This window comes from Xenopus tropicalis, chromosome 2, assembly GCF_000004195.4.
Source record: "Xenopus tropicalis strain Nigerian chromosome 2, UCB_Xtro_10.0, whole genome shotgun sequence".
NCBI lineage: Eukaryota > Metazoa > Chordata > Amphibia > Anura > Pipidae > Xenopus > Xenopus tropicalis.
The window spans coordinates 161,174,555-161,196,152 of record NC_030678.2 but is presented as its reverse complement, the minus strand read 5'-3'; the positions used below and the strand labels follow the sequence as shown (position 1 = coordinate 161,196,152).

The following is a 21,598-nucleotide window of genomic DNA, read 5'->3' as shown; positions in this document are numbered from 1 at the left end:
CTGGGAGCTAATGTGATAAACCATTAAACACTCCTGCATTTCCCCAACATCCCCATATCCATACATTTCCACTCTAGAAAACAAGCTGCTCTAACTTTCTTGAGAAGGCTCCTATTGCAACACCAACAACCACCGAGGGTGCCATCTTGGCAGTTTCACCACTAATTGATCCATGCAGTTGCAATATTTCTTTGACATAAACTTTATTTGGGCAACAATATTAACAACTATCAGCTCTATTGCATTCTATCCTACCCTGGCAAATCAATGCATGCAAGAGCTATTTATTTAGTGTCTACGAAGATTTTCATTCATCCAGGTCATGGTATATCTAGTATAAATAAATCTAAAGCAACTGGACTTGTTAGGTAATTCAGCAGAACCAACAGGGATTCCTAGTCTGGGTCAGTACAACCTGCTGAGGTTCAAAAAGCAGTCCTGAGCATCATGCATTGCTTTGTGTATAGGTGTCTACTCCCTTGAATTCTAGTCAACAAAGCTCCCACGAGACAGGCTGGCTCCTAAACTCCCCCCCCCCCCCCAACTATAGTCTTCACAATAGGACTTTTGCAGCGACAGAGGGGTCTTGAAAGCCTTTTCTGCATAGGATAAAGTTCCTAAGTTGGAGAAACCACAGCAAATAAAGCAACCCTGGATTTATGAGAGCAGCAAATCCTATTAAGATCAAAGGGATAAACAAACTATATTTGGCAAGCCGCATAACAGATAGCTAAAGGCTTTCCTTACATTTCTGCAATGTATTTCTTATTGCCCTCCGGTATGTTTCAGATCCCTTACGGCCATTAGTAGCATTGCGTGTATTTAGTTGCTTATAACAAAATAAACAGAATGTGCAATTAATAAATATGTTGATTCATCGCTACAAAATACATTGCGTGCTCCCAATAGACATCCACAGGCTACTTTACATGACAGCATGGGAGGCAGCTGCATGACTGCCTGTACATCTGTCTAAGCAGTTTCTGCCAAACACGCTGATGTACATGACAGAAATAGTCTGGAAGTCTGACATCAGCCTTTATTTGGATTGTTTTGTACATTGTACTGATCCTATTTGTGATGCCAAAATCAGAATGGAACAATCTATTTTTATAGCGCTAAGAAAACTCAGTGTAGAGTTACCGGCCCTTGGAGATAGTAACGTTCTAAATATATATGCTGTATGTATACACTTCCTCTGTAAAGGACTATTCCTTATGCTAAGGCATAGACAGAAGTCTATTTTTGTTGATCCAACCAAGAAATCATTTTGTAGGGCCATGTTTAGTGATAGGCGAAATGTTTCGCCAGGCATGGATTCTGGAAAATTCACCGCACGTCCAAAAATTGTTGCAAGAATAGTCGCGGACGTCAAAAGAATAGTTGGGCGTCCAAGTATAGTCGCACGTCCAAGAATAGTCGCATGAATAGTCACAAGAATAATCGCGCGTCCAAGAATAGTCTCAAGAATAGTCGCGCGTCAAAAAAATAGTCGCGGGCAACAATCTTTTGAAAGATTCACGAATTTTCCGGCGAAGCGAAACGGGACAGATTCGCTCATTACTAGCCATGTTGTTATATCAACCACTGCACTACAGGCAGCTTCTGGAAAAGGTAAAGACTGATGCTAAGCTTCACTATCCTCAGTTAACCTAAAATATGCCAAATGTTTACCATCTTTATCTGAAATTTCTTGGACCCTGTAAATCAGGGATCCCCAGTTTTTTTTTACCCGTGAACCACGCTTAGATGTATAAAGTGTTGGGGAGCAACACAAGCATGAAAAAAGTTCCTTGGGGGTGCCAAATAGGGACTTTGATTGGCTATTTGGTTGTCCCATGTGGACAGCTAGGCTGTTGGAGGCTCTGCTTGGGGTTCAACTGTGTCTCTGGGCTTCCAAAACTTGTCTCCAAGCCACAAGTTTAAAAATGGCACCTACTGTGAGGCCACTGGGAGCAACATCAAAGGGGACGGTGCGCAACATGTTGGAAAATGTCTAAAAAACCTCAGCTTTCCACTTCCATTTATAATTACACACAAGATAAGGCTGAAAAAACTTAAGACCTAACAATCCCATTCCATAATGAATGCAGAGAAAGGGAAAAGTCTAAAATTGTTTCCAAATTTTGACTAGAACGATTTCATGGGTTAACACTGTACAATAAGCCAAACATATACAGATAGCCATTCCCGGATAATAGTGTGTACCCACAAAATAATGCACATATTTGTATTGAACACCATCATTTCTAGTGGTTTTCTTTTCTTCTCCCTGGGAATCACCGTGACCTTCAAGGCACTGACAAAACCTACTGCAATGCAGCAATGCATATCTTTTGTATATCGATAATATTTTTATACCATGTGGTTATTGAATAAATGTCCATCCTGTGCACTACGCATTCTCTTGAAAGTGCAATTCTAATTTATGTGCAGTTTACTACATGCCATGAATGTTTGCCACTCTGGTATCGGATGTATTTAGCAGCAGGCACAATAGTGTTGGGCTTCTGGTTTGTTCTTACATTGTGCTTCTTTAATAAATGAGCCATAAACATTTTTTGGTGCAAAGGACAATTAATGACCCCCACCAATCCTTATAACTAGGGATGCACGGAATTCAGGATTCGGTTCAGGATTCGCCCTTTTTCAGCAGGATTCATATCCGGGGGAATCCAAGAGTCGGCCGAACAGAATCCGAATCCTTACAATCACATGACTTTTGGTTACGTGAACACGTTTGGATTTGGCTGAATCTTTCACAAAGGATTCAATGTTTGGCTGAACCCCAAAATAATGGATTTGGTGCCTCCCTACCTACAACCCAGAAAGGTCCCGTCCCTGGGCCACTGCTTCTTTTTTTAAAATCACCCCCTCCCATGCATCCCAAAAATGACCCATACGATGAAATGAAATGGAATTTGTTGGAGTGTTAGAGAAACTGAGAAAGAAAAAAAGTGGATAACGATAAATGCGCAGAAAGCCTGCAGTATTTAAAAAGAAGGTTTTCAGAAAACTAATGGCTGATTTTACCAGTACCAGAGTACAGCACTAGCAGCGGCAAAATAGCTATTATTTTCTCTCAAGCTAAGTAGATTTACAGTTTATGACTCCATCGCAGCAAGCAGCCATATCATGGTAACATAGTTATTGAGGTTGAAAAAAAGATAAAAAGTCCATAATGTTTAACCTTTGAAAAGCCCTCTGTGTGTTGATGCAGAGGAGGAGAATTAAGGCGCACAGCGGGCCAGCTGCTGTTTAACCAGTACTGTGTGTGTGGGAGTCGGCACAATACACTTTTATAGCATTGTTACTCGTACACAGAATACAGTATTATTCCACATCTCGCCATTGGCAAATTTTTAGCAAAAATTCAGCAAAAATCAGCCATGAAAAAAATTGCTCCCTGTCAAAAAAAGTAGTGGTCGCACTAAAATAGGCACGGTCAAGTAAAAATGGGTGTAGTCACGTAAAAAAAAAGTCGCATACAACAATAAAGTTGCAAGTTTTGCATATTTTTCACCGTTTTCACCAAATGTTTCTGACATTTTGCTATTTTTTCATCCCAGTAAACGGGACAGATTCGCTCATCACTAGTTGTGATTTTTTTGTTTTCATGATTCGAATTTTTTTTTGTGCAAAAATACCATTTTTAGTGGAAAACCATTTATTATTAGTGATGAGCGAATTTTTTCACCCAGGCATGGATTCGCAACGAACTTAAGCATTTCGCCATTGGCAAATAGTTTCGGGAAAGTTGCGCAAAAATTCAGCACTGAAAAATTTGTGGAGCGTCAAAAAAAGTTGCAGTCGCGTCAAAATAGGCAGAGATGCATCAAAATTGGCGCCACAAAAAGACGTGGGCGACCAAAAAAAACGCAGGTTAGTTGTGGTTTTTTTTTATGAGCCCATTTGCCGCAGATGCGTAAAAATGGGCGTGGTCACATCAAATTGGGCGCGGTTGTGTAAAAAAAAGATGCGGGCGACAAAAAAGACGAAGGCGTCAAAAAAGTTGTGAGACAATTTTGTTTTGTTGATTTTTCACTGCTTGGCAAATTTTCTTGACATTTCGAAAATTTTAGGCGAAGCGAAACGGGACAGATTCGCTCATCGCTATTTATTATGTATAATAACTGCATCAAGTTGGAAAGTAACAATACGCCATCTAAAAGCTGTCAAAGTCAAGTAGATGTCAATGGCAACTATCAATTGGGCCAATTGGACTGTCTTCTGTTGCTTTGTGGTATTAGGGGTTTTTGGATTTTTCTGATGTTCCATTCGTTGAGAAACCTGAAAAATTTGTGGTCTTTGTGTTTTGTCTGGATTTTTTAAATTTGTGCTTTGCATTGGATAGGTTTAATTGAAGGTGTCTTGTTGAGGAATAGTTTTAAAAGAGACTAGAACATCTGAGGGCTCTGGCACACGGGGGAGATTAGTCGCCCGCGATTAACTCCCTGTTCGCGGGCGACTAATCTCCCCGAGTTGCCTACCCCTGCCATCCCACCGGCGAACATGTAAGTCGCCGGCGGGATGGCACATGCGGCGGCGCGATTTCGCGCAAATCGCCCCGCCGCGTCTGCCATCCCGCCGGCGACTTACATGTTCGCCAGTGGGATGGCAGGGGTAGGCAACTCGGGGAGATTAGTCGCCCGCGAACAGGGAGTTAATCGCGGGCGACTAATCTCCCCCGTGTGCCAGAGCCCTGAAGGTACAAGGTTTGTAGTTGCCAGTCAATTAATTTTCCATTATTTTTTATCTTATATCTGGCTTGGTATTTATAGTAGTGGCTTGATAATGATAATTAAGATAATGACCCATTAATTGACATAATTGGTAGGAAAACTCTTGAAGGGATTACTAAGGAATAAGACAATAATATGAATGTGTGTCAGTACAGTGTTATGCACAATAGATCCTGCCAAACAAATGTACAGTATTTGCCTTCGGTGAGGAGGTGAGCAAAACCTAGACCTTGGGATTGCAGTGGATGTGATTGACGTAGATTTTACAACATCTGATACTGCACTGAAGGTTCCTGATTATATTAAGGAGCAGAGAACTGACTGAAATGTAAATTACATAGAGTGGGTATATATCAAACTCAAACACTTTCTACACAAACCAGTGTTAGAGAACTACCTCAGGGACCCGTCCTTGGTCAACTGAATTCTAATCTATTCATTAACGACCTCAACGTTGGCTTTGAGAATACTGTCTCTGTGTTTGCCAATGATAATAAATTGTGCAAGGCTATAGGTTCCATTTAACCATTTCTATGGGTTTGGCTTCTCTAGACATGAGGTGGATATAACTCTGTACAGTAAGATAGTGTTAGTTGAACATCCTTTACACAGCAAAGAACAAATAACAAAAGACCACCCCTTTAGAAAGGAAGAACCCAATTTTCACTAGAGGTAATAGTTCTACACTTTAAGAGCGGTGAGGCAGCGGCTCGGGCAATTGGGTGATGTGGGTATTTTTAAGAGGGGCTTAGATGTCTTCCTGGACAGATAAAATATCTAGCGGTAAAGTCATATTAGGGAAAATAATACTTTCCAACTGTGCTCCTTTCTCTGTAGAAACCTTATCACTGTAATCTGTTCCTTCAAAAAGTAGGGGAGGAGGGACTAAAACACTGATGTTACAAATTGTAACGTCTTCACAGCTTACAGACAGCATGCAGGAGCTACATAACCCACAATGCATTGTACTATAATGTTCCTTGCCTTATTGACATCAATTGTGCAAGGGATTCTGGGGATTTGGAGGATGCAGGCTGAAAACAGGCTGAGGACAGTCACCTACTGTTACATTTTATTTGAGTCACAAAGTAGCCAGATCAGCAGGGGAACAGGGGGTGGGGCTTAGGGAACTGTTCCAAACCATATTACAGGTATAGGGCCCATTATCCAGAATGCCCAGGACCAAGGGTATTCCGGATAAAGGGTCTTTCTGTAATTTGGAGCTCCATACCTTAAGTCTACTAAAAAATCAATAAAACATTAATTAAACCGAATAGGATTGTTTTGCATCCAATAAGGATTAATTATATCTTAGTTGGAAGCAATTACAAGGAACTGTTTTATTTCTACAGAGAGTTTTAAAATTCTGAATTGTTTGATTAAAATGGAGTCTCTGGGAGACGGGCTTTCCGTAATTCGGAGCTTTCTGGATAACGGGTTTCCGGATAAGGTATCCCATACCTGTATTACATTAAACATCATCAAAAGGCTGAATATTTTTTAATTGGTGTATATTACAAAGTTGCTTGAAATGATGCCTCCTTTACAAAAAACCTTGTGCTTGGGTGGAGTTCCCCTTTAACTGTGTAACTATATGTAATATGAAGCTCTTTTTATTAGTTACTGTATGTATAAAAGAAAGTAAGGAAGAAGGTAAAGTAGGCTTTTCATGTCAGAGAAAAACAGCGATTGCTCCTGGTGATGTGCTTTATTGAAGCCAAATACACTATAGCATATTTAACAGGTGACACACCGACAGGTCATTTCCTAACGATTTCAAAGCGTTTCCATAATAGCTCGTAATGACAAACTCGATGTTAAAGTTGCTTGTACAAAGCAGACGGTGCTGCTAGCCGCTCATCATGAACACGGGGCCTGCACCGCAACTGTATCGTATTGTTTGCCGTAACAATGGTGCCGACGTGCAGCTGTAGCCATGACTAGATTCATCTTTAGCTTCACAAATTAATGGGTTTGATGCCTCAGAGAAGATGATAGATACTCCCAGACACCCAACTCTCCTATAAAAACATATGCTGTTTAGAGAAGACAGCTTTACATGGGACGGAACAGATTCATTTTGAGTAGCTTAACAAGCAAGTCAGAACGGAAGTATTCACGGCACTAACTAGGCACATTGCTGCCATACAGATGTGACAGATTAATTATCCGGCATACTTGTCTAATGCCCTGGGTGAATACCAACTAAATCTGTAATTTAGAACTCTGTTAGACTGTGTATATATATTCTATCTACTCCCTTTTCCCCCTTTTGGACATGCACTAGAGACACCAGTTGCCCCATTAACTATTACAGTTCTTTGTAGAATAAATGGCCACGTGTAATTATTAAAACCCAAGAAATAAGGCAGACAAATAAGAGCCATGACCTCAAATAGTTGCTGGTTCTTAGAATACTCTTATGCCAGGGATCCCCAACCAGTGGCTCAGGGGCAACATGTTGCTCACCAACCCCTTGGATGTTGCTCCCATTGCCCCCAAAGCAGGGAGTTATTTTTGAATTCCTGGCTTGGAGGCAATTTTCAGTTTCATAAAAACCCAGAGGTACTGCCAGGCAGAGTCTTCTGTAGGCTGCCAGTACATATCTGGCCTACCAAATAGCCAATCATAGCCCATATTTGCTCCCCAATTCTTTCATTTATAGCAACTCAGAAATGTCTTGGTTTGGCCCCAAATTAGTTGAGCAAAGCACACAGGTAACGCATTCTTGGTGTCCTGGTCTATGTAACAATAAAACATTTCTGTACACTGGGAGAAAACTGGACCCAACTTAAGCTGGCCATACACGCACTGATAATATCGTACGAAACCTCGTTTCGTACGATATTCGGTGCGTGTATGGTATGTCGGCGAGTTGACCGATATCACAGGAAGCTGCTGATATCGGACGACTCGCCGATCGGACCAGTTGGAAAATTTTGATCGGGCGCCATAGAAGGCACCTGATCAAAATCTCCCTTCAGAGCTGAATCGGCAGAAGGAGGTAGAAATCCTATTGTTTCTACCTCCTTACCTGCCGATTCAGCCCTGAATGGTGTGTGGCACATCTGACGATGTTTCGTGCGACCGATGGTCGCACGAAACATCGTCAGATCACCACGTGTATGGCCAGCTTAAGTTTGCATTTACCATAAACATTTACAACAATCCTAAACCCCTAACTGGGAGAACTAGCAATCAGCATGACATGTGCTATCCGATTCACAGGGACTGCACAGTGAACATTGGGTTCCTACATACTGTACATAGTAACTTACAATGTAGAACCATAGTGGATGAGGTAGAAAAAGACACATTTCCTGCCTAACTAATAGTTGATTCAAAGCAAGGTTAAAAAAACCCCTCTGCAGCCTCTCCAATTTGCCCCATAGGGTGACAGCAAATGCCTTCCTGACTCCCAAGACTGCAGTTGGAGCAGTCCCTGTAAGAAATTTGTACTACAGTTAATCTCATTAACTTGGTATTTACTCACTTTATAATAAGCCATTTAACCCTGTCTTAACAGACTCAGGGCGACAATTCCGACAACTTCACAGATCTCACTACAAAAAAAAAGACCTTTTCACAACTTAAGATGGAACTTACTTTCCTCCAATCAGAATGGATGACCTTGTCTTCTCTAGAAGGACCTGCTTGTGATTTAAGCATCTGAGATTTTATTGGATGATATCCTTATATATTTAGATAAAGTAATTATGAACCCCATGAAGCCCCTCTTCTAATGCCAATACATATGCAGTCACCCAGATGGTAGACATCTAAGTGTTATGGGTTCACTCAACTGACCAAAATGACATGTTTTTTTATTAATTGTAAGTTAAATTCTGCTTTCTATGCAACTATACATATAATATCTTCAAGAGATATTGTTTTTGTAACTATAAGAAGGGTGCAGATATACAGCCATAGGAATATAAGAGCCTCACATATTAAGCTAGAGCTTAAAGCTGGTTGAAGGTTGAATTTCTATCTACCTGACCACAAATAACAGTAACATTGCCAATCGGCCCCTGTACCAACTACACATCCCCCAGATTTCATAAAGTGAGATATTCCATTGACAGTGTATTGACTCCCGTTAATAACACGGTAGCAGAAGATGTTCTCTAAGATGAGCAAATTGATCTTGTTTTTGTTAAAGTTTTATCATCACATATCAACACCCTAAAAAAGTGACAAAACAAATGAGAGGACTATACTTTCCTGCAGTAGTACAACATTTTACCCAGTTCAATCTGTAGCCAACATTCTAATTCATTGCCCTCCATCCATTGTGAGTTGCAACTGCTCAACATCTTTCTAAGGATGTTTGCAGGGAGTCTGAACTAGGGGTAGAAAAAGAGGTATCTTCCTAGGGTGCAAGGATGGGGGGGCTAGGAAAGTACCTCTTCTGCCTACCCCTACTCCATGCTCTCTTGCCACCTTCCCGTCACCCCTTGACACACTGCACTCTCCCCAAAGAATAGAATTGCACATGGGGGGACAGTGAGCTAGCCGGTCAGCTTGCCTAGGGCGCCCAGTCTGCTTGGAGGGCAACCGGCAGTTCCACAGTGTGAATGGCAACCAGACTTCCAACTGGTCATGTGACTCAATAACTTCACACATCCAGGGGTTAACAGCATATAGGCATACGTCAACATTGTTCCATGCAGGCATACAATTACAGGCAACTTTCACATGTTCATACTATCCAGAGAACCATGGTTTCTAACAGTGATAGCTAGGCTGGGTTATCTCACTTGTGTCCAGTCTTGGGTCCCTGTCCCAACAGGGTGCCTATCTGATGAAGAAGCCAATGGGAAACTGTTCCCACTACTCTCCTCTTTGGGGCAATAACTAACAAACTAACTAATTAACTAACTAACCTATCTTAGACACCTAGTGCCTGCTTCACATTTCTGCTTACCTATTCTAGATCTTCTGCAGCTTCTACTCCACACTGTTTGGTCTTCTTCTCCTTCTCCAACTTGGTCTTTGGCTGTTCCCTCCTATAAAGTCCCCGAATCTCTGTATGGTTGCCCTTTTATACCCTTTTGTCTGTAGTGCCCCTAGTGGCTGTTGTTCAGTTACATCTAACCTATTTTACTAATTATATTGCCACCCATTGGTTAATTACAGAAGAAGCATGCAATAATAACACCAAACATACAAACATATGTTGTCTGTCACTAATGGGTACAATATGGGTATATTCGAAAACTAACCATCTATCATTTTTAAGGATGAAGTTGAAGGTACCATAGGTCCTATGGCTTATGAGTTTACACTGCAGGCAAGTTGAAAGGGCAATATTTGTATGAAGGAAGGAAAAGGGCCTCGGGAGCACAAGAAACATTTCAATATTTTTTGTTCCAAGAAACTGAACTTTTAGCTGCTGAAAGCAAATTCTTCAGATACACACACACAGTTAAAAGCACATCCATCTAGATTAAACTGAAGGGATGTATATTTTTCCTAATTACGTGATAGTATTTTAGGAATCATTAATTTCAGTTTAAGTCTGCAAACTCACACAAGTAACAAATGGAGAGCAATTAGCCTCTGGATTGGTTCTACAGAAAGGAAAGACCATTTAACAGATACTAAGTGATACTAACTACATATCATAACTCATACTGTGGCGGGATGTGATTTAGTCAAATAGAAATGGGGACATTGGGCTTGTGGAATAAGCAGTGGCCACCATGTTGTTCATTGAAAGATTAAGGTGTATCGGCCACTTCTTCATGTAACCAACATAGCAATAAATAGCAACTGGATGACAAAGATTAACTGGCATAAGTTACTGTACTCAAAGTATGACATATAACTCAATCTTCTGTATGAATATAGGAAATTAGTTGTAAGTCTTTTGCCCCCAAGTACTTTCGAACTGTGATCTCATCAACACAGGACAAAGTCAACCCATAGTCCGTCAGACATAATCTAAAAGGCGCAACGTTCCAGAGCTCAGGCGGCTGCCAGACAGATTTAGAAACAAGAATAAATGTTCAGACTTTGGGCCTCATTTGCAAAGCTGAACACAGTGGGCAAAGTGCAAAGAAGGATGCAATCAGCACTGCTTTTGTATCCAGTGCTAACTGCTGCAGGCAGGTAGGGGGAGGTACAGTATGTAGGGCATCCCATTGCCCACAAAAGCATATATGGACACACCTGGGCCTCTAAAACCTCTGCACAGTTCTTTGGGTAGACGTGACTCCCCCAAGTGGAGCTAGGCAACAAATCACCTGACGAAGGGGCACACCCCTGAAATGTTGTTTGTTTCGTCTGACGAATTAAACATAAGGGACTAGTTCCCCTTTGTAATTGCCTTTGAGACGAGGTAGGGAGTGCCAGGATGTGCAGCCGTTTTGGGGGCCCGTTCTTATTGCCTGTCCTAAAGCAACAGGTAAGGACCGCTCTTGTTTCCATAGAAAATCTTGCGACAGATAATATTAATATCCACAAGAGCCATGAATACCCTGTAAATCAGTGACCCCCCAACCAGTGGCTCAGGGGTAACATGTTGCTCCCCAACCCCTTGGATGTTGCTCTCAGTGCCCCCAAACTAGGGAGTTACTTTTGAATTCCTGACTTGGGGGCAAGTTTTGGTTGAAAAAAAACAAGATTTCCTACCAAATAAAGCCCCCTGTAAGCTGATAGGGTGCATAGAGGCCCCTAATAGCCAATCACAGCCCTTATTTGGCTCCTCCATGGTGCTTGTGTTGACTGTGGCTCACAAGTAAGGAAGGTTGGGGATCCCTGGTGTAAATTATATCCTTATAAATAAAGCTGAACAATGTCATCAGCTATAACTGGTGCTCAGGGATGTAATAATATGACTCAATGAAACTTCTGTGTTATAATAAATAATGTACCTGTGTTGTAAAATATGAAGATATTAGAAGTCTCCTTAGAGTTCCATGACCTCTATAAAAAGCATTTGTTCATTTATATGGTCATGGAACTCCTCTGTGAATTTTACTAGAGTATCCTCATATTTTACATTATTCACTATATATTACAAAATGGGCATAATAGGTGAATTTATTTCTGTATATTGTGATTAGAGGAGTTACAGTACTTATGTCACATGACCCATTGGAGTGGCAAGTCCTGTATATAAGCACTTAGCCCACAGCCTCATCATGGAACTCTATGATCATTTCCAATACCCTTACATGTTACAACAGGGGGTACAATATTTCCTATATATATATATATATATATATATATATATATATATATATATATATATATACATATATATATATATCATTACATTATATGATTATATTACAGGTGTGGTATCTATTATCTGAAAACTGTTAGCCAGAAAGCTTACAATAGAGTTTCTCTCAGTAATAAGACTGAATGATTTCAAACACGCTTTCACAAGTCCAGAATTTACTGGAAAATAATAATCCAATAATCAATAATCCAATAATTTATCAATGTCTAAAGGATTTAAGTAGCCAGTAATCATCCTGAATGGAAAAATTCACAAAACAGGGACATTTTGCAGATATTTTGATAAATGTATCAGAGCATTGAAGTCAATGGTCGTTTTTCTCTCATTTTTTCTCATGCAAAATCATTGGAGTTAATGGGATTTTTTTACTTCTGCCAAATACATTGAAGTCAATGGCAATTGTTTCTGGAATTGTTCAAGGTTTTTTTTTTGTTTTTTGTTTACAAAATTTCGTCACTCGTGAATTTCACTGTAAATTTGTAAATTTGAGATTAGGGTTGCCAATCAGCCAGTATTTGACTGGCCAAGTCGGCAAATTGCTAGCTAGGACCGGTGCCAGTATTACAAATTTACTGGCAATAAAGCATCTGACTAGTAATGAGCGAATCTGTTCCATTTTGCTTCGCCTAAAAATTCGCGAATCTTTCAAAAGATCCGCGAAACACTGAAAAATTCTCGAAACGCCGAAAACGTTGTGCGATAAAAAAAATTGTCGCCCGCGACTATTCTTTTGTCGCCCACGGCTATTATTTTGTCACACGGCTATTCTTTTGTCGCCGGCGGCTATTATTTTGTCGCCTACGGCAATAATTTTGTCGCACGGCTATTCTTTCGTCACCCGCGGCTATTCTGTCACACAGCTATTCTTTTGTCGCCCGCAGCTATTATTTCGTTGAGCGGCTATCCTTTTGACGCCCGCGAATATTCTTTTTTGACGCCTGCGACAATTTTTGGACGTGCTGCGAATTTTTCCGCGGCAAATTTTTTCATCTGTTTCGCGAAACAATCCGCCAATGGCGAAACGCAGAAATTCGCCACGAATCCATCCCTGCCGAAACATTTCATCCATCACTACATCTGACAACCCTAACTATAATTCCTACCTTTCCTGCCTCTCTCCATGGCAGATCACTCCCTTTAAAGGCCCTGTCCATTTCCATGTTTATTTTATCCAAATAGACTTTTTAAATTTCCCGCTGTGACATATAACTTACGGAAAAGGAGCTGGTGACAGATTCCCAGTTTGTCTCCGAGGCTGCCGGCAGAAAATCATTCTAAATGGAAAAGGGGGGGAAAAGCCATAAAAAAAAATGAAAGCAGGAACACAGCAGGGCATACGATCTATACTGTTCCATCTAAGTGGCCTCTAAGGCATGCAGACCATGCTATTATTATAGGCCATAAATCTGCAGGCTCACGGAATTCTATAGGGTTGCCAGCAGCAACCGCGCAATTCCTCCGAGACTTGTATGAGAAATCAAGATCATTTTCCTGGCTTGTAGGTACATATTTCTCTGACTCTCTGCAGACTGAATGGTTCAGGCATTTTCTAATTAAAAATATATTAAAGAAAAAAAAAAAGTCTGGATGAAAAAAGACTTTTTCAGATGTTCTTTTAATGTTCCGAATAGTGTTTGCTTTATTGTCTTAGAGAAATGGAAGCAGCAGGAATCCTCCCAGTGAAGATATTTTCAAAGCAGAATGTGCAAAGAAAAGGTAAATATGAGTGGCCTTAATCCCGCTCACCTATTTCACCCTAATTATAGGGGATCCCTTGGCCAAGCAGGCTGAGCGGGTGCATACTGTACATGTCTATAACCTGTTAGGCACAGACTGATCTTTAGTTTAATTCTGTTTAACTCTGTCTTTGTATCCAACAGGGGGAACAATAACCTTTCTTCTAAGAAAGGCTGAAATGTCAGTCTCCGCAATGGGTGGTACATGATGAATTATGAGCCGCCGTTCCATGGAGCTCCGTCATGATTCTGAGATTGGCTAATTTTCAGTGGACTTCAGGGGCAAAATTTGCCAATTATTCCCCCTATGTGGCCATGGCCTTATTAGCATTTCTTTATAGAAATAAGTGGCTATTTCATTCATCCATTGCACAGTAGTCTACTGTCAGATCATCTAATAAACTGTAAGAAAAGCTATGAAATGTAATATGGGTTATATATATACACAGATATGGGACATGTTATCCAGAATGCTCAGGACCTGTGGTTTTCCAGATACTTTCCGTAATCTGGATCTCCATACCTTAAGTCTACTAAAAAATAATTTAAATACTGAATAAACCCAATAGGACTGTTCTGCCCCCAATAAGGGGTAATTATATCTTAGTTGGGATCAAGTACAGGTACTGTTTTATTATTACAGAGAAAAGGGAATCATTTAACCATTAAATAAACCCAATAGGGCTGTTCTGCCCCCAATAAGGGGTAATTATATATTAGTTGGGATCAAGTACAGGTACTGTTTTATTATTACAGAGAAAAGGGAATCATTTAACCATTAAATAAACCCAATAGGGCTGTTCTGCCCCCAATAAGGGGTAATTATATCTTAGTTGGGATCAAGTACAGGTACTGTTTTATTATTACAGAGAAAAGGGAATCATTTAACCATTAAATAAACCCAATAGGACTGCTCTGCCCCCAATAAGGGGTTATTATTATATTATCTTAGTTGGGTTTTATTATTTCAAAGAAAAAGGGAATCATTTTCAATATTTAGAATTATTTGCTTATAATGGAGTCTATGGGAGATGGCCTTTGCATATTTTGGAACTTTTGGGATAATGGGTTTCCGGATAACGGATCCCATACCTGTATTACCCTCTATACATATATACTATATAATAATGAATATTACAATGAAAAAAATAATCACACATTTATTTTCTTACCTTTTGCGGGGAACTGGCACATGGACACTCGCCCTCTTCCTTTTGGGCTGGGATGTCTTCCTCCTGTCAAAAATAATGTGATTGTTATTACTTGCCACCATCCAACAACACTCATCTTTAGCTACAGATCTTGATAACATTCTAGGTAAATGAATTAAAATGTTTAAAAATAAAAAGGGATAAGGGAGATCCATTTACTTGAATCAGATTTACTTCTCGGCCATAGATTCTCATTATTCCCTTAGGCATTCCCTTATGTATAGAAATGTTTCCCCACTTTCTTAAATTCAGGTATGATGGCTTGGGTCCTAAAACTGAGGGGGGTTATATTATGTAATAAATGGAACTAAGTTTGCCCAGGAGCAATAACCCATAGCAACCAATCAGCAGGTAGCATTTACTGGTCACCTGTTTAAAAGCAAACATCTTACTGGTTGCTATGGGTTACCACTCCTGGGCAAACTTAGTGCCTTTTACAATGGGAGTCACTGGTTGAAAACCCTACACATCGCACAAAGTTTATGGTTTGGAACAGTTTCCTACTTTGAGAATTAAAATGTAACTGTAGTCGCTCTGTCCTCAGCCTGCCTTCAGCCTGCATCCTCCCAATCCCACAATTCCCTGCACACGTGATGTCAATCAAGGCAAGGAACATCACAGTGCAATGCATTGTGGGTTACATTGTGGGTTATAGTCCCTCCTCCTCCCCTCACTGAGGTTTTAGTCCCTCCTCCCCTGCTTGATTTATTTATTATATGTTTATTTATATGTTTTGAAGGAACAGATTACAGTGGTATATTAGGGGTTTCTGTGTTGTTGGGGTTGTCTAACAAATTTTACTTCTGAACCTGGAGTTTCCCTTTAAACATCCCTATGGGGTACTTTGGAATTTTCGACCGAAAAAAATTGCCTTTTTTGTATGTTACTCAGATTAAATATTTCACTCCCTAACTTAATAAAAAAAGAAAAACGAATGGGTTTTTATCTTGTTCCATGTGAAAGCTATGGCACAGTGCAGAATAATGAACATTATCTATTCGGCATACATGTAGGTCTTATTTCCATGAGCGATAGAGCCAAAATGTCTGAAGGAATATTTGATATGAATATATACAAGGCTTGCTGCAATTTCTGATAAGGAAGGATCAAGTAGAAGGTGAAAAGGGATACATTGTCAGTGTTATCATAAATTCTTTTGCAGTTCATTAAAATGGTAGAAAAATGCCGTTATTTATTGAGGGCATGTTATTTGGCTGGGAAGCCAGCGCTGCAATACGGTTAACTCTGTAATAGATCTGCATTCTATCAGGTGAGGCGCTGAGTAATGGGATACAATGGAAGAGCCGAGAGTTAATGGAAGAAGTCAAAGAGAATTAAGATCTTCTCAAGGAGCTAAATGCAGGCATGGCATTGGGCTCAGCATTGTATAATTACTTCTAAATAAAGCTGGCCATACACGCACCGATAATATCGTACGAAACCTCGTTTCATACGATATTCGGTGCGTGTATGGCATGTCGGCGAGTCGACTGATATCGCAGGAGGCTGCTGAAATCGGTCGACTCACCAATCGGCCAGGTTAGAAAATTTTGATCGGGCACCATAGAAGGCGCCTGACCAAAATCTGCCGTCAGGGCTGAATCGGCAGAAGGAGGTAGAAATCCTATTGTTTCTACCTCCTTATCTGCTGTTTCAGCCCTGAACGGTGTGTGGCGGATCTGACAACCATCGGTCGCACGAAACATCGTCAGATCGCCACGTGTGTGGCCACCTTTTTCAGTGAAATAATTTTGCAAAGTATTGTTATCTTGGGTGGTTTGTAACTCGATGACACGTGGAAATGACAAGCCAATCATTTCCAGAGGTTATTACAAAGCTCTTCAGAACTCCATCTTGTTCTGGAAATATATTCTTTTAAAAACACACACATTTTTTTTTTTGGAAAATTGCTGAATATTCACAACATAAAGCAGGTGATAACAGAACAGCTAAGAGCCTGGTACAGTGCCTCAATTCTACCAGCAATTAGTGCAAAAAAAATCACCATTGGTGGATCCACAGAGAATTTCTGTGTTTCGCCATTGGTGGATTTTTTTTTAAGAAACGGCTGACAAAATTCGGTGCACGTCCAAAAATAGTCACCTACGTCAAAAGAATTGTCTGACGTGTCAAAAAATAATTGTTTTGCTCGCAAAAGAACTGTTGTGCGTCAAGCGTATTGTTGCACATAAAAAGAATTGCCTTGTGCCAAAAGAATTGTCTCTCTCACCAAAGAATTGTCCCACGTCAAACGCATTGTTGCACATATTGTTGAGCTCAACAATTTTTTTTGGTCCGGGCAATGCGAAACAGGACAGATTTGGTCATCGCACCCAGCACTCTCTAGTTTTTTTCCTGGCATGCCTTAGTTCTGCAGACTATTAAACAGAGCTATGGGCAGACCCTACTTCTTTTCTAAAGGTAGCCGTATGCAGATGGACAATGGCTGCCAGCTCAGTGACCTACTCAGCAGTTTATTGGACCTTGTGGCAAGGCTAAAACAATTGTCTGTCTGACCAGTGTCTGGTTGGATATCAGCCAGGTGATTATTTACCCTACTACCTGGGTGCCCAAGTTGGGCAAAGAACAACTCATTTGGGGAGAACTGCTTGTGGGAAGCCTGTTAAATTTGACTTCAAAACTCCATATAAGGGTTTATCAATAACTGGTCAAAAAGGCCTTTCTATTCACATTTTATCATTGGTGATAAAAATAGAGTTTCCATATCCAAAAAATGACCAATTTGCTGTAATTTTCCATGTACTGCCATAAATTTGTGAAAAATCTTTTACATTCTAAGTTCCATGCAGGATGCTGCTGCTTTGCAGAGCGATTTGACAAAATTGGGAAACTGGGCAGCAAACTGGAAAATGAGGTTCAATGTTGACAAGTGCAAAGTTATGCATTTTGGTAGAAATAATATAAACGCTAACTATCTACTGAATGGTAGTGTGTTGGGGGCATCCTTAATGGAGAAGGATCTAGGGGTTTTTGTAGAAACAAGTTGTCTAATTCCAGGCAGTGTCATTCTGTGGCTACTAAAGCAAATAAAGTGCTGTCTTGTATAAAAAGGGCATTGACTCAAGGGATGAGAACATAATTTTGCCCCTTTATAGGTCCCTGGTAAGGCCTCACCTTGAGTATGGGGGGCAGTTTTGGGCTCCAGTCCTTAAGAAGGATATTAATGAGCTGGAGAGAGTGCAGAGACTGCAACTAAACTGGTTAAGGGGATGGAAGGGTTAAACTATGAGGTGAGACTGTCGAGGTTGAGGTTGTTTTCTCTGGAAAAGAGGCGCTTGTGAGGGGACATGATTACTCTGTACAAGTACATTAGAGGGGATTATAGGCAGATGGGGGGGTTCTTTTTTCCCATAAAAACAATCAGCGCTCCAGAGGCCCCCCCTTTAGATTAGAGGAACGGAGCTTCCATTTGAAGCAGCGTAGGGGGTTCCTCATGGTGAGGGCAGTGAGGTTGGGGAATGCCCTTCCTAGAGATGTGGTAATGGCAGATTCTGTTAATGCCTATAAGAGGGGCCTGGATGAGTTCTTGATCAATCAGAATATTTAAGGCTATTGTGATACTAATATCTACAGTTAGTACTAGTGGTTGTATTTATAGTTTATGTATGTGAGTGTATAGATTGGTAGGTGTGGGTTAGGTGTGCTGGGTTTACTTGGATGGGTTGAACTTGATGGACTCTGGTCTTTTTTCAACCCTATGTAACTATGTAACTATTCTGGTGAAAAAATGTCAGGCTATCAAGGGAAATTGACTAAATCTGTTAAACATTTGAGTAGAAGAAAAACAATTCAGTTTTTGATATGATACTGATCTTTTTTATGTGTGTTGAGTACATAGTTCAGGTATGGGATCTGTTATCCAGGTATGGAGATCCAATTTACGGAAAGATCCATTATCCAGAAAACAGGTAACAAGCATTCTAGATAACAGGTCACATACCTGTACCTGATGGGTGCCAAACCCACACGGAGATAAAAGGTCCCCTTGAAACTGATGATCTCTGTCTCCAGAATTTATCTTAAACTCAAGGAGACTTTGCCTTCCCTCTCGCTGGAGACTTTACCAACAGGAGCTCAGAAACCAATGAGCAGGTAGAAAGTCTCTGACATCAGAGAGAGGGAAGACCAAAATCATAAAGATATGGAGCTATGGGAAATCAGCCTGGAGAGGCACCAGGTTTCTGTATCTCTGATCCAGTTCAGAAAGCAGTTTGCACCACAAGGAACATCATCACCAGCTAAATCCATTGTTGAAGGTTTTTCTTAAACTAAATTTCCACTTAACGTTTTAAACTTTAAAGTTGGTCCACGTGTGCTCCACATCCGAGATATTCACTCTTACAAGTACTAATTATGAGCAGCAGCTAAGCATAGTTTGTGTAAGCTGTAACTCAACCGCACACAGTTTTAGGAATGCCTGGAATCTTTTATACTGCCAGTAAGCAGATAGGCTGGAATAAAGATGGAGCACAAAAAAAAAGAGCTTGTTCATTAATATCATCCAAGGCGCATCATTATGAATTAGTCATCAATTATAGTGATAGATAATGTGCCAACAAAGGCTAAAAGAACATGACAATGGTCAAGCTTATCTCAGGTATTGTCAATCAATTGAATTTATAACAATATATACAATATTTTATGCCATTTAATGATTCTTCATCAATTATTAATTCCAATATTCCCAGGTGATACTGCCTGTTAGTGTAGTAATAACAGTGGATGAGAAACCAGAGGATTTCCCTGGAGGTTCCACTGGAGATGATATAAACTGCCACAAATAAATACACTTGACATCTGATTCTACAGATTGAAAGGAAGCCATGATACTCTTATGAACCATTTCCCAACCCTCCTTAGGTGCAAAGTGGAATGGAACCCTTCCCTCACCTTGTTTAATAGTAAAGTGATAAGTTCTAGGACTTGAAGTCCCTCTGCTTTTCATTGTCGGTGGTGCACAGAGGAATTTCAAGTCCTAGAATCTATCACTTCACAATAGAAGAGGAAGAGACTGGATCACTCTGTGAACCTAAGGGGGCGGGGAAATGGTTCCACTGGAGATGATATGAACTGCCACAAATAAATACACTGATACATCTGATTCTACAGATTGAAAGGAAGCCATGATACTCTTATGAACCATTTCCTAACCCTCATTAGATGCAACATGGAATGGAACCCTTCCCTCACCTTGTTTCATTGTAAAGTGATAAGTTCTGGGACTTCGGTGGTTGCCTAGAGGAATTTCAAGTCCTAGAATCTATCACTTCACAATAGAAGAGGAAGAGACTGGATCACTCTGTGAACCTAAGGGGGCGGGGAAATGGTTCCACTGGAGATGATATGAACTGCCACAAATAAATACACTGATACATCTGATTCTACAGATTGAAAGGAAGCCATGATACTCTTATGAACCATTTCCTAACCCTCATTAGATGCAACATGGAATGGAACCCTTCCCTCACCTTGTTTCATTGTAAAGTGATAAGTTCTGGGACTTCGGTGGTTGCCTAGAGGAATTTCAAGTCCTAGAATCTATCACTTCACAATAGAAGAGGAAGAGACTGGATCACTCTGTGAACCTAAGGGGCGGGGAAATGGTTCCACTGGAGATGATATGAACTTCCACAAATAAATACACTTGACATCTGATTCTACAGATTGAAAGGAAGCCATGATACTCTTATGAACCATTTCCTAACCCTCCTTAGGTGCAACGTGGAATGGAACCCTTCCCTCACCTTGTTTCATTGTAAAGTGATAAGTTCTGGGACTTCGGTGGTGCACAGAGGAATTTCAAGTTCTAGAATCCATCACTTCACAATAGAAGAGGAAGAGACTGGATCACTCTGTTGGGAAATGGTTCCAGTGAGCAAAGACAGACTGACATGGTTTCCTTTCAATCTGTTGGTATGTCTATATAAAGGAAACATAGATTTCTTATTTCTTATACTTATTTTTAAAAGTCCTGTCCCCAAAATTAGCCGTCCTCATTTTAACTTCATTATATTAAACACTTTGAATGAAAGCAAAATCTTCCTCTCTATTACAACAGATGTACTCACAGTTGACTGGAATTGTATCCCTTTGAAAGCAAAACCAAATGTTTGAACTCATCCAAAATATTTGTTGTTTTCCCTCCCGAGCAATGAAACAAATGCAAATGATTTTGCCGGGAGTTATGTCTTCATAACATTACCAGAAAACTTTCCAGCCACTAGTAATGGAGTCGAAATACCTATTATGATTAGTTTAAACACTCGGTTTCATAGTGTAGTTTGCTGAATAATGGCAAGAACATAAAAAAACACAGGCAATTGTATCTGTTCTGGGATTCTATTATAACAATGATTGTGGTTTGGGGCTTTGGAAAATGAAATAACAAAAGGAAACCATAAAGCCATCATTTGCAGATTGCAAATGAGCCTTTAAAATGAAGAGAGCGCTGGCTTATATTTGTCTTTCCCATTATCTTTCACTCTGCATTGGTATGAATCAGCAGGGCTGTTTAGTTGAAGGTATGCCATAATGGGGGGGCAGGAAGTCCTTAGTAAAGTTGGCAATACACGTGCAGATTTAAGCTGTCGATTTGAGTCCATCAGAGATTGAGCATCTTATCTGCCTGTGTATGGG

At 40.3% G+C, this 21,598-nt stretch overlaps 1 protein-coding gene across 1 annotated transcript in view; it reads right to left on the bottom strand.

Moving 5' to 3' along the window:
- The window catches only part of pdgfd (platelet derived growth factor D), a 117,836-nt gene that overhangs the window by 12,975 nt on the left and 83,263 nt on the right, over positions 1–21,598 (bottom strand). Inside the window, exons 4-5 of the mRNA XM_002934934.5 lie at positions 14,903–14,965; positions 13,209–13,268 (exon numbers count right to left, since the gene is read on the bottom strand). Of these exons, the coding sequence (XP_002934980.2) occupies positions 13,209–13,268; positions 14,903–14,965 (123 nt within the window). The remainder of the gene's footprint in view (positions 1–13,208; positions 13,269–14,902; positions 14,966–21,598) is intronic.